The sequence below is a fragment of the Clupea harengus genome, unplaced genomic scaffold (assembly GCF_900700415.2).
Source record: "Clupea harengus unplaced genomic scaffold, Ch_v2.0.2, whole genome shotgun sequence".
Classification (NCBI taxonomy): Eukaryota; Metazoa; Chordata; class Actinopteri; order Clupeiformes; family Clupeidae; genus Clupea; species Clupea harengus.
This window is the reverse complement of record NW_024879596.1, coordinates 97,501-110,215: the sequence shown is the minus strand read 5'-3', so window position 1 is coordinate 110,215 and position 12,715 is coordinate 97,501. Positions and strand designations below refer to the sequence as shown.

Here is a 12,715-nt window from a genome sequence, read left to right as displayed (position 1 = left end):
CACACACACACTTCCAGTCATCAGACAGGAGGGAATAAAAGGCATCTGAACACTGCGCACACACACATACTTCCAGAATCTGAACACTGCGCGCGCGCGCACACGCACACGCGCACACACACACACACACACACTTCCAGTCATCAGACAGGAGGGAATAAAAGGCGACAGTCGGCTTTGTGGAGCTTTTGAGATGTTGTTGCAGCTTTTATTTTCCAGCTGAGTCACCACCACCACCCATTACACTGATGGTGCGGGGTCAGAGGTCAAGAGGGGGGGGGGGGGGGGGGGGGGTCAGACAGTCCTCAAAGGGACCCAGCGAAATGTACCGCGGACAGGAACACGGGCAGCTGACCAGCCTCTCTGATTGGCTGTGAGCAGCTGTACTTCCTGTCCTTGGGGACTCTACTCAAGTGCAATTCTGTGCTCACAGTCCTGATCGGCACTTCAGCCCGCGTGCTCACACCCGGAGGGGTCTGGGAGGGGTCGCGGAGGGGTCACGGAGGGGTCGGCAGGGGGAGGGGTCGGGTGGGGTGGGGGAGGCCTTAGGCTAGTCCTCTCTGCAGGCCCGACAGCCCAAAGCATGCACGCAACACGGGAGAGACAATTAGAAACAAAAAACATGACAGAAAAATAAATACATTTGGGATTAAAAAAAACCTTAATACATTACTTAAGTTTTTATTTCTTTTTTTTTTCCTTTTTTTTTTAAATGTCTTCTACTTTTATGTGTTTAATATATATATCCTAAACACACAGCACTTTGTACAATTTGGTTTACAAGTTCTCGGTCTTGTTAGCAAGGGCAGGGGACAGGGGGTGGGGGGTGAGTAAGCCCCTATGGGTGGGGGGAGGGCAGGGGACATACAACAACATGGGCAGGCACGAGGTGAGGGGGCAGGGGGCATTTTGGGGTAGCTGGAGGGAGGGAGCAGGTCCGTCATCCCTGATTGCCTTTTGCCATCAGAGGAGGAGAAACAGGCTCAAGCTCCTCCTCCTCTTCTTCTTCTTCTTTTTCTTCTTCTTCTTCTTCTTCTTCTTCTTCTTCTTCTTCTTGTTTCTTTTCCTCCGCTCTTCTCTACTCTCGCTCTCTCTCTCCCCCTCTCCCTCTCTTTCCTGTGCCCTGGGGGAAATCTCTTGGCGGGAATGTGAACGGGCAGATGAGAAAGGATAACCCAGTAGAGGGGCTGAGATAGTGACAGAGTTATAGAATGATAAATAGAAGAAGGGACAGAAAGAGAAAGAGACTGAGGGTGAGCGAGAGAGAGAGAGAGACCGAGGTGGAGGGAGAGAGAGAGAGAGAGAGCGCGAGCGAGAGACCGAGGTGGAGAGAGAGCGAGTGAGAGACAGAGCGCGAGGTGGAGAGAGCCCAGGGCTGAGGAGAGAGGAGGTGTGAGAAGCAGAAGGAGAAGGAGAACGTCCTCCCAGGTTGTCTGGGCAGTGAGACCTGGGAAGCACTATCTCTTATCTGAGGAGAGACATAGACACACAGGAATGACATTAAACACTATCTCTTATCTGAGGAGAGAGACATAGACACACAGGAATGACATTAAACAATGACATCATCATTACTTTAACTCTCTGCACTGTTAGTCTGTTACAAGCTAAAGGCAGTATACTGACCAACAGGGCCAGTCACACACACACACACATATATATATATATATAAAAATGTATGTATAATGTACACGCACACACACACACACACATATATATATATATATATATCTGTAAGTGTTAAGTCTAAGTGCTGCAGGTACCTTTCCCCTCCTCGGAGTCCATTGCTGGGTCTGCTTGCCTTTGGCGGAGCAGACTGAAGTACTTGGTCTCCATGTCCTGGGAAACACACCAACACACACACACAAAGAGCCTCAGCTTGAGAATACAGACAACTTGTGTAGACAGCACAGACATTTATGTAACGTAAAATACAACACAGCATATAGAGACACACACACACACACACACACACACACACACACACACACACACACACATCCATTAGTCTAACATAAAACACACCCTTACACACACACACACACACACACATCCCCACACACACAAACGCACCTTGAGCTGGTTGAGGCTGGCCTGCAGGTTGCGCAGGTGTGTGAAGACCTGGCGGCTGAAGGTGGAGATGCTGCCGGTGGGGTACCCCGAGGGGCAGCGCAGGCTGATGCCCGAGTCCCCCACACAGCCACGGGACAGAGCCAGGCCCTTGGCCCCCGCGCCCACCCCCACTGCCAGCTCGTCATCCGTGCTGCTCTCCCGGGAGCCTCCGAAGCCCTCCAGCACCAGGTACCCAGCTGGGGGACGGGGGGGGGGGGGAGATACAGGGGTGGAGAAGGAGAGTCAGTCACAGGAGAGAAGGACACAGACACAGAGGGGTAGAAAGACGGAGGGAGGAATGGAGGGGGAGAGAGAGATACAGACAGAGAAGAAGAAAGGAGGGGGAGAGAGATACAGACAGAGAAGAAGAAAGGAGGGGGAGAGAGAGATACAGACAGAGAAGAAGAAAGGAGGGGGGGAGAGAGATACAGACAGAGAGGAAGAAAGGAGGGGGGGAGAGAGATACAGACAGAGAAGAAGAAAGGAGGGGGGAGAGAAGGAGAGTCAGTCACAGGAGAGAAGGACAGAGACACAGAGGGATAGAAAGACAGAGGGAGAAATGGATGGGAGGAGAGGAAGAAAGGAGGAAATGGATTGGGGAGGAATCAAGAGGGCAGCAACAGGAGAGAGGGAGGAAGAAAAAGTAGCAGATCAGCTTTTGGAACTAAGCTCTCACCTTAAATGGCTGTCATATATGTGTGTGTGTGTGTGTGTGTGTGTGTGTGTGTGTGTGTCTAACAGTAGTATAGTGTGATACATTATACATACATTAGCAAATAATGGCCTAAACAACATCTTCTAGTGTTATTCTAGACACCACACACACACACACACACACACACACACACACACACACGTTTAACTTGCTGTATGTGGCAGCAGTAATGATGAGGGGTGGCAGGGCAGTGGGTAGTCAGGCTCATTAAACTCAAGGCTGTGTGTGTGAGGAGGTGAGGAGGTGAGTAGAGGCCAAGTAGCACCTCCTCCTCCGGGCAGCACAGCCACACTAAACTCCTCTGTACACCAGCGTCTGATTTACGGTGCATAGTTATATGGGTCAGACCAGGGGGGAGAGGGGTGGACAGGAGATAAACCTGCTCTATTACTTACAGGCCTTTAAGAGAGGAAACAGCTAGAGGTGACTGTAGCAAAGATACAGGGGTCAAACTGGTGAAACTCCCACAATACAATATATATATATATATATATATATATATAAAAAGGTGCTGTGGATTATGACCATTAAATCGTGCTAGAATGCATTGTTATAGACTTTCTTATAAGAGACGATAATATTTCCTCAGCTGATCTGCAATGCTGCACTACAGAGGCTAGTCCAGCTGCGGAGGAGTATTCAGTCTGTAAGCAGCACTGAGTCATATAGTATGTGCAGTCACATGTGCAGTTCCTGAAACCGGCCACCAGAGGGCGATAAAGAGGCCCTGTCTGCTCACCATAGTCCTCAGCCGCCTCGAAGAACCCCGTGTCCCCCGAGGCCAGGTCCTGTGGTCCCCCTCGGTCCGCTCTGGCCTCAGCCTCCCGCCCCGAGCCGTTCTCCAGCGTGGCCCTGCTGGGGGAGTCGACGGCGGGGGTGCGCAGCGACGTGGTCCTCAGGAGCCGGTTGCCCGATCCCCGGCCCCCGCGAGAACTCTCCTCCTGAGTCATGAGCTGGGCCAGCAACACCTGCTTCAGCGACGCCACTGCACACCACACACACACACACACACACACACATTAGAATAACAACTGCAGGGTGAGACCGTCATGTTCAGCACCACATCCACACAGTGTGCTGTATACAGACATTAACATCACCTGCCGGCATGGGAAAAAAACACAGTAATAGTGCGTAGTGAAGTGTGTGTGTGTGTGCGTTTGTGTGTGTGTGTGAACTCACAGGTTTTGAGTGTGTGTGTGAACTCACAGGTTTTAAGTGTGTGTGTGTGTGTGAACTCACAGGTTTTAAGTGTGTGTGTGCGTGTGTGTGTTGTGTGTGTGTGTGTGTGTGTGCTCACAGGTTTTGAGTGTGCGTGTGTGTGTGTGTGTGTGCGTGTGCGTGTGTGTGCTCACAGGTTTTGAGTGCCTCCTCGGCTCTGTAGGGCTCCAGATCCCTGCCGTCTGTGGCTCCGCCCTGATGATGCGGCTGGAGGAACGCTATCCCATCAGCCCCCTCTGCATCCAGGAAGGGGCCTTCCTCTGGGATGACGTCGTCGTCCTCATCTGCCTTCATCGTTCCTGTTGAGAACACAGCGACGTGGTCAAATGGGGACAAGGTGACACACTCCCTGTCAACCATGACATCTGAGGAAAGAGAGTGGTGGAAGAAGTAAAGGAAGTCAAGACAGAAAGGGAAAAGAGAGGAAGTGAGAAGGAGGGAGGGAGGAAAAAAATAAAGAGAAGAAGAAGGCAAAGAGAGAATGAAGTGAGGAAGGGAGAAAGAAAGAAAGAAAGAAAGAAAAAAAAAAAGAAAGAAAGAAAGAAAGAGCAGAGTGTCCCGACAGAGAGAGTCCTGACCGAGTGCAGAAAAGCTTCATCAAGCTCTGGTCTGGAATCCGCTAATGATGTTATTATTTACCTGTAGAGTGGAATCTGCTGCTGATGTTATTTACCTGTAGAGTGGATGCTCCCTGAAGAGAGGCGGTCAGAGTCCTTCCCTAGTTTGGACACACCTGAGGAGATCAGCTCCACACCGTCCCTCTCACTGGACACACACACACACACACACACACACACACACACACACACACACACACACACACACACACACACACACACACACACACACACACACACACACAGAGCTGGAGTCAGGCACCGCTGGAGTGAGTCCACACAAACAGAACCAGAACAGTATAGAATAGACGCTCCTGTTTGTGGCGCCGCTGTGTGCCAAACCCAGAAGAGAAAGAGACCCAGGTCCTTTGTGCTGCAGTTGTCCAATGAGGAGTCCCGATCAATGACTGCCCATTACAAGACTATTACTAGCCAATCACAGTAAGTGCCATTTAAAGGCTTTTATCACATGATCACAGCACTGAGCCACAGCGCAGGAGTCATTAGATTTCTCCAGCAGCACTGAAGGCATGCATCACTTAAGTCTGGGCGTAGACCGTCTACACCATAGACATCTGGGCAGTTATGATTGTCTATACTCTCCTATACCATAGACATCTGGGCGGTTATAATTGTCTATACTCTCCTATACCATAGACATCTGGGCGGTTATGATCGTCTATACTCTCCTATACCATAGACATCTGGGCAGTTATGATCGTCTATACTCTCCTATACCATAGACATCTGGGCGGCTATGATCGTCTATACTCTCCTATACCATAGACATCTGGGTGGTTATGATCGTCTATACTCTCCTATACCATAGACATCTGGGCGGCTATGATCGTCTATACTCTCCTATACCATAGACATCTGGGCGGTTATGATCGTCTATACTCTCCTATACCATAGACATTTGGGCGTATATACTCTCCTATACCTAAGACTAGGTGGAGAGAGAAGAGGAGAAAGGAGGATGAAAGAAAAAGCATAGTGGATGGATGACTCACTCCGGCTGAGGCAGGGGGATGACACTGTGTGGCTTCACCTTCATGGCCTCTGCTCTCTGACTGATCTGACGCTGCCACCTAGGGGAAGGAGAGGGAGAGAGAGAGAGAGAGAAAGAGAGAGAGAGGAGGGAGAAAGAAGTTAGTGATCTGACATCTAACACCACGGGCATACAGAAAGAGGTTGAGTAATGGTAGCAAGAGAACTGGACAGAGATGAATGAGAAAGAAAAGAGAAAGAACTGACCTCAGGAAAGAAAGAACTAAGAGAGGGATTAGGCGGTCAGGGGCAGATAGAGAGAAAGAGAAACGAGGTTAAAAGAGAGGAAAGGGGGAGAGAGAAGAGTTAGAGGGGGAAAGAGAGGAAAGAGAGGGGGAGAGAGGGAAAAAGGAAAGAGAGAGGGGGAAAGAGGAGTTAGAGGGGGAGAGAGGAGTAAGAGGCAGAGAGAGAGGGAGAGAGGAGTTGGACAGGGAGAGAGACTCACGTCCTCTGCTTGGAGACGGTCTGGGCCATCAGCTCGTAGATCTGAGCTCCGTTGTCGGACATGGACAGCACAAAGAAGGACTTGTTATCTGATGGACAGAGACAGAACCAGTCAGAGATGCACTTCCTCCAACACTCATCACCCTATCGGGGGTGCATTGAGCAACACTCTGCCCACAGAATGTGTGTGTGTGTGCGTGCGTGCCTGTGTGTGTGTGTGTGTGCGTGCGTGCGGTGTGTGTATCTGACCTGTAGCAACTGATCGGACCATGACGGTGCTGAGCTTGATGACGGAGCTGAAGATGTGTGTGTGTGTGTGTGTGTGTGTGTGTGTGTATCTCACCTGTAGCCACTGATCGGACCATGACGGTGCTGAGCTTGATGACGGGGCTGAAGATGTGTTGGTGCGTGTGTGTGTGTGTGTGTGTGTGTGTGTGTGTATATATGTATCTCACCTGTAGCGACTGATCGGACCATGACTGTGCTGAGCTTGATGACGGGGCTGAAGATGTGTTTGGTGTCGGCGGTTCCTGCCAGGTTCTTACTGTGGCACTTCAGCACCAAACGATCATCCTGCTTCTGGAGGAGAACTAGGATGTCCTCCAGGAGCAGCGTGTAAAGCTCTGAGAGAGAGAGAGAGAGAGAGAGAGATAGAGAGAGAGAAAACAAGTCAGATGGTGAGAAATAACCTTGTACAGAAGAAACAAGAGAAGAGGAGACAGTATGTGTGTGTATATGTATGTGTGTGTGTGTGTATATGTATGCATACAGAAAAAACAAGAGTAGAAGAGACAGTATGTTTGTGTACAGAAGAGACCGTATGTGTGTGTATATGCATGTGTATATGTATGTGTGTTTATATGCATGTGTATGAGTATCAGCATGTTCCAACTGTTCCACTGTGTGAATAGCGCCCCCAAGTGGGAGTAACAGGGAGTTAATTTGACTTCCATCAGTGTGGATGTAGTCAGTGACTCACCGATGGTCTTGTCTTTGTTGACCTTCCAGGACAGGGGGCCCTCATACACCATCGTCTTCTTGGTCAAGTCCAGGTTCTGAGAGGCAAGCAGCAGAGATTAGTGGTAGCCACACACACACACACACACACACACACAGAGCAGAGATTAGTGGTAGACACACACACACACACACAGAGCAGAGATTAGTGGTAGACACACACACACACACACACACACACACACACACACACACACACACACACACACACACACACACACACACACACAAGCAGCAGAGATTAGTGGAAGCCACCAAGGTCAGGATGTATAGATGGCAGGCAGGTCAGCATGTATAGATGGCAGGCAGGGTCAGGGTCAGGGTTAGGGTCAGGGTCAGGGTCAGGGTCAGGCATCCCCAGCAGGAGGACACAGGAAAGAGAGCACTGTTCCAGCAGACTGACCTTAAACTCGGAGATCATGGGATTCTCACTCTGCTTCAGAGACGACAGGTCCAATCGCCTCTGGTAGTCCTCCAGCCTCTGGAATCACACACACACACGTCAATATCAGCATTACATATAATGTTGTGTGTACAATGATGTAATTTATATGAGTATGTCGTAAGAAGCCCCTCTCCAGACCAATGAGGGAGCTGGGAGTGGGTGCAGGTATAGTTGTATAGCTGCCGAAACGATAACACTCCTCAGAAAGCTCTCTTTTTGAAGCCATTTTGGTGCTGTTTCGTGACTATTACTTGCTGAATTTGCAGAATGCTATGAGAGGTCACCTGTTTGCAGAATGCTATGAGAGGTCACCTGTTTGCAGAATGCTATGAGAGGTCACCTGTTTGCAGAATGCTATGAGAGGTCACCTGTTTGTTCTCAGCCTCCTTCACGGCCTGGTTCACGTAGTTCAGGATCCTCCTGCAGCAGTCAGCTGCACTCTTAACCTTCTCCTTCTCCTCAGCCTCCTCTGCACGCACACACACACACACACACACACACACACACACACACACACACACACACACACACACACACACACACACACACACACACACACACACACACACACACACACAGACAGACACAGAATTCAATTTTAAGTGTATATGCCTTTGTGGATTTGTGTACCTGTGTGAGTGTGTTTGTGGGTACCTGTGTGTGTGTGGGTACCCGTGTGTGTGTGTGGGTACCTGTGTGAGTGTGTGGGGGTACCTGTGTGTGTGTGTGTGGGTACCCGTGTGTGGGTACCTGTGTGAGTGTGTGGGTTGCATCATGTGTTTGTGGGTACCTGTTTGTGTGTGTGTGGGTACCTGTGTGAGTGTGTGGGTACTAGATGTGTTTTTGCAGAACCTATGGGTCTGAGAATCACTAATGTGAGTGTGTTTAGGGTGCCTGGGTGTGTGTGTGTTTAGGATGCCTGTGTGTGTGTTTGAAGGATACATGTGTGTTTTGCGGTACCTGTGTATTTGCTGATGTCGTCCAGGAGCAGAGGATACTTGGTGACTCTCTGCATCTCAGCAGGGATGATGTCCTTCAGCTGGAGTCGCCGACACAGACGATCTCTCTCAGCCTCCTGCACACCCGCACGCACACACACGCAAACACAGACACACACACGCACACACACACACAATATTCAAACCAGTTAGCACAATATTTCTTCCTAAATGAGGGTTAGGGATCAATTAAGCCGTCAGGTTTCATTTCTCATTTCTAAGTGTCCTGTCTGTGGGACAACTTGTGCTCCTCTGCCCATGAGGATGTGTGTGTGTGTGTGTGTGTGTGTGTGTGTGTGTGTGTGTGTGTGTGTGTGTGTGTGTGTGTCTAACCTGCATGAAGGCGCTGAAAGCGCGTGTCCTTCTTCTGCTTGGTCTTGATGAGCTCCAGAGCGAAGGGCTGGTTACTGCAGAAGGTGGCCACTGCCTGCTTCACCCGCTCCTCCTCACAGTCCCCAAACTACGAGGAGAGGGAGAGAGAGAAAGACAGACAGAGAGAGAGAGAGAGAGAGAAAGAAAGAGAGAGAGAGAGAGAGAGAGAGAGAGAGAGAGAGAGAAGTGGGGAGGTAAGGAGTGAGAGAGACAGAGGGGGGGAGCGAAGAGAGAGAGAGAGAGACAGGGAGAGAGAGAGAGAGAGAGAGAAAGACAGAGGTGGGGAGTGAAGAGAGAGAGAGAGACAGAGAAGCGATAAAAAGATGAGAGGAAGAGAGATGGGCATAATGGGGTCAGTCACAAGTGGCATAGCAACACGCCATGGCAACCCTTCACTGAGTGTGCCCAGGGGGTAGGGGGATAGTACCCATGGCAACCCTTCACTGAGTGTGGGTGGTAGTGGCCATAGTGTGTGTGTGTGTGTGTGTGTGTGGTGTGTGGTGTGGTGTGCGTGTAAGTGTCTTACCCAGGCCAGCAGGTCATCTCCAATCTGGTCAACCACCGGGGTGTCGTTCCTCTTTCGGATGGAGGTCATCTGGTCCGATATGGAGACTGAAACCAGCAGAGCCGTGAGAGATGAGTGTCTGCGCTTGGGAACTGTTCAGTTCTTCTGTAGTCAACACTGACCTCGAAACCTACACATGCTGGACTGTAACCTTTTTTCTAAAATAACGAATCACGCATGTAGATCTAAATAAAAGCAGAGCCATCCAAAGCACAATCACACACACACTCACACACACACACACACACACACTTCGCCTTTGTCCATGTAAGAACAGGGCCAGCCCTCGGGCGTAAGCAAGGGTGAATATCGGTCTTCTGTGTCCATTAGGAGTTGGAATATCGGGCCTTCCACAAATAGAGAATATCAGTGCTAGAAATGTCTAGGCCGTGCTTAGCAACGGTCTGGCGAGAAAACGTAAAAGAAATTGAAACAACGTTTATCTGTCGATAGTTTTTCTCTACAAATACAAGCTAAGTAATTTCCGTTGCTAGGCAGCCTAAACTAATGCTTCCTATCTGTTTTTTTAATTTGTCTGGTTTGATTGTTGTGTGGTTTTCTATTCCAAGAGTCCCTAGTTCATCCCCGTTTCGGCCCTGCCCAACTCCAGGACCGGCTGAGGCCGTTTGGGTCCATGGCCTCGGTCCGGTCCAGCCTCAGAGGCTTCTCCCCAGACACCGCGGTGTGACCTCCTAGAGAGGAACCACACCACCTGGACCCTCTTGATCAGCAGGAGCTCTCCAGTGGAGCGCGCTCATCAGGCCGACCTTCACACCTCGTCTTCAGTTAGGTTCAGTGGGGTTCAGTGAGGTTCAGTGAGGTTCAGTGAGGTTCAGAGCTCCGTACCGTGCAGCTGAATGATGTCCTCCAGGTTGGTGAAGATGCTCTTGATGTCAGCAGGGGGCAGTATGTTGTCTCGGGTGATCTTCTGGCAGAAGACCGAGTCCAGCACCTTCAGTTTCTGCACATGGGTGCGCTCCGTGTGGAACAGCTCTGCAGGAACAACAACACACCATCATCAGGACATGGACACGCAGACACGCAGACACACGGACACACACAGAGAACAGCGAGGAGGCCAACTGGCAAAATTTGATGACTAAAATCCCTGGTAATTATAAGTGATTATAAGTAATGTAAATGATTCCAGCAAAACTAGCTAAACCCTAATTGAATTCCTTTTTTGTCAGTTGCTAATAATGTGAACGCCATAACTCCCATTATAACAACTAAAATAAGTGTTCTAGTTAAGATCATCATCATCAACTCAAATGAGTGCTGTACTAGTTAAGGTCATCATCAACGGCTCATACGAGTGCTGTTCTGGTTAAGGTCATCATCATTAACTCATGCGAGTGCTGTACTAGCTAAGGTCATCATCATCATCATCATCATCATTATTAACTCATACGAGTGCTGTTCTGGTTAAGGTCATCATCATTAACTCATACGAGTGCTGTTCTTGTTAAGGTCATCATCAGTGGCTTAGTTGGTCCGAGAGTTGCTAGGGTGATCGAGTGAATGAAAAGGATGATTCTGATTGGTGCTGGGGCCTGTGGCTGTGTCAGTGTGAGGGTGGCGGAGGCGTTACCGTTGATGACTTCCTGTCTCTTGATCTGGTGGGGCGTGAGACCGGCCAGAACCTCACGGCCCACCTGATGCTGCCAGTTTGGTCGGTCCAGGTCCGAGTCCATCTCTGAGCCCTGGTCATCCTCGCTCTGGGTCTCTGCAGAGCCCACCACACCCAGCCTGACACACACACACACACACGTCAGGGTCAACTTCATCATCTCCATCATAGTAATCATAATCATAGTAATGAACACCACCCTTGTCAACAGCAGCACCTGTCAACCATAATCATCATCCTAACACTCATCTACCAAAGCATCCTCTTCTTGTTAACACCACGCTCTAAGGCTCTAAGGCTCTAAGGTTCTAACACTCCATGCCTCTGAGGCTCTAAGGTTCTAACCCGCCATGGCTCTAAGGTTCTAACACTCCATGGCTCTTAGGCTCTAAGGTTCTAACACTCTATGGTTCTAAGGCTCTAAGGTACTAAGGTTCTAATGCTCTATGGCTCTAAGGTTCTAACACTCTATGGTTCTAAGGCTCTATGGTTCTAATGCTTTATGGCTCTAAGGTTATAACACTCTATGGTTCTAAGGCTCTAAGGTACTAAGGTACTAAGGTTCTAATGCTATGGCTCCAGAGAGAAACACTCACCTCCTCAGCATCTTGGGTGTCCCTCCTTCCAGAAACCTGTGAGGAAGAAGATGGTTGGAGTCCTTGTCAGTATTCTCTTTCCAAGATTACGTACGTGTGTGTGTGTGTGTGTGTGTGTGTGTGTGTGTGTGTGTGTGTGTGTGTGTGTGTGTGTGTGTGAGAGAGATCTTTCCAACTGGTACCCTGACTAATTCCTCACTCTGTATTCACTATGGACAAGACCAGGTCATATAATCCATGCCCCATACATTGAATGGCTGTAACTTCTAGAACTGTATATCTCCAGACGCGATAGAATTGTACACATTATATCTAAACACTTCAAACCATCTATCTTCCCTCCAGCAGTGCCGATTTTTTTAAACTGCTTTGTTAAGCCACATATGTTCTTCTTGTGCAATGCAGACATGTTTTCTGATGCAAATGCCATCACACCCCATATTGTTACAACAATGAGAAGGAGTTCACCCTGGAAACAGGCTGCTGTTTTGATTCATGCCTAGAAGAAGCCTATTTAACAAAGTTTGTGAAATATCAGTCTCTTGCACAGCAAATCTCTGGTTCAAGTTGGATTTTCAAACAATGAAAGCAAAACAGTTGGCAGAGTCCTGTTCCACGAGATGTGTTGTGTTTCTGTCTAATTACTGCAGACAGTCACATGTCGGAATCATGTCTGAGCAATGACTAAGGTATACGGAAGGTATCTGCTACATTTGTGTCCTTAAGTATAATTATCTTGAATTGTAGACTTTGAAATTGTGTCATTCTCCGTCTCTTCTTCCTGAGGCAGCTCTGTGTGTGTGTGTGTGTGTGTGTGTGTGCGCGTGTGCGTGTGTACATACCTGTCACTATCTCTATCCTCCTCCTGTAGCTGCTCCAGGTGTGTGTGAGTGTGTGTGTGTGTGTGTGTGTGTGTACACATACCTGTCACTA

General features: G+C 49.2%; 1 protein-coding gene across 1 annotated transcript in view; it reads right to left on the bottom strand.

Moving 5' to 3' along the window:
* Positions 1–332: 332 nt before the first annotated feature.
* The window catches only part of LOC122129142 (rho guanine nucleotide exchange factor 12-like), a 62,253-nt gene continuing 49,870 nt past the window's right edge, over positions 333–12,715 (bottom strand). The window contains exons 22-40 of the mRNA XM_042704188.1: positions 12,707–12,715; positions 11,783–11,818; positions 11,148–11,305; positions 10,403–10,549; positions 9,518–9,603; positions 8,961–9,079; positions 8,582–8,703; positions 7,990–8,090; positions 7,580–7,657; positions 7,139–7,214; positions 6,615–6,782; positions 6,161–6,248; positions 5,679–5,756; positions 4,722–4,813; positions 4,183–4,347; positions 3,567–3,812; positions 2,074–2,309; positions 1,764–1,839; positions 333–1,468 (exon numbers count right to left, since the gene is read on the bottom strand). The exon at positions 12,707–12,715 is cut by the window's right edge and continues 136 nt beyond it. Coding sequence (XP_042560122.1) covers positions 1,458–1,468; positions 1,764–1,839; positions 2,074–2,309; positions 3,567–3,812; positions 4,183–4,347; positions 4,722–4,813; positions 5,679–5,756; positions 6,161–6,248; positions 6,615–6,782; positions 7,139–7,214; positions 7,580–7,657; positions 7,990–8,090; positions 8,582–8,703; positions 8,961–9,079; positions 9,518–9,603; positions 10,403–10,549; positions 11,148–11,305; positions 11,783–11,818; positions 12,707–12,715 — 2,092 coding nt within the window. The 3' untranslated portion in view covers positions 333–1,457. The remainder of the gene's footprint in view (positions 1,469–1,763; positions 1,840–2,073; positions 2,310–3,566; positions 3,813–4,182; positions 4,348–4,721; positions 4,814–5,678; positions 5,757–6,160; positions 6,249–6,614; positions 6,783–7,138; positions 7,215–7,579; positions 7,658–7,989; positions 8,091–8,581; positions 8,704–8,960; positions 9,080–9,517; positions 9,604–10,402; positions 10,550–11,147; positions 11,306–11,782; positions 11,819–12,706) is intronic.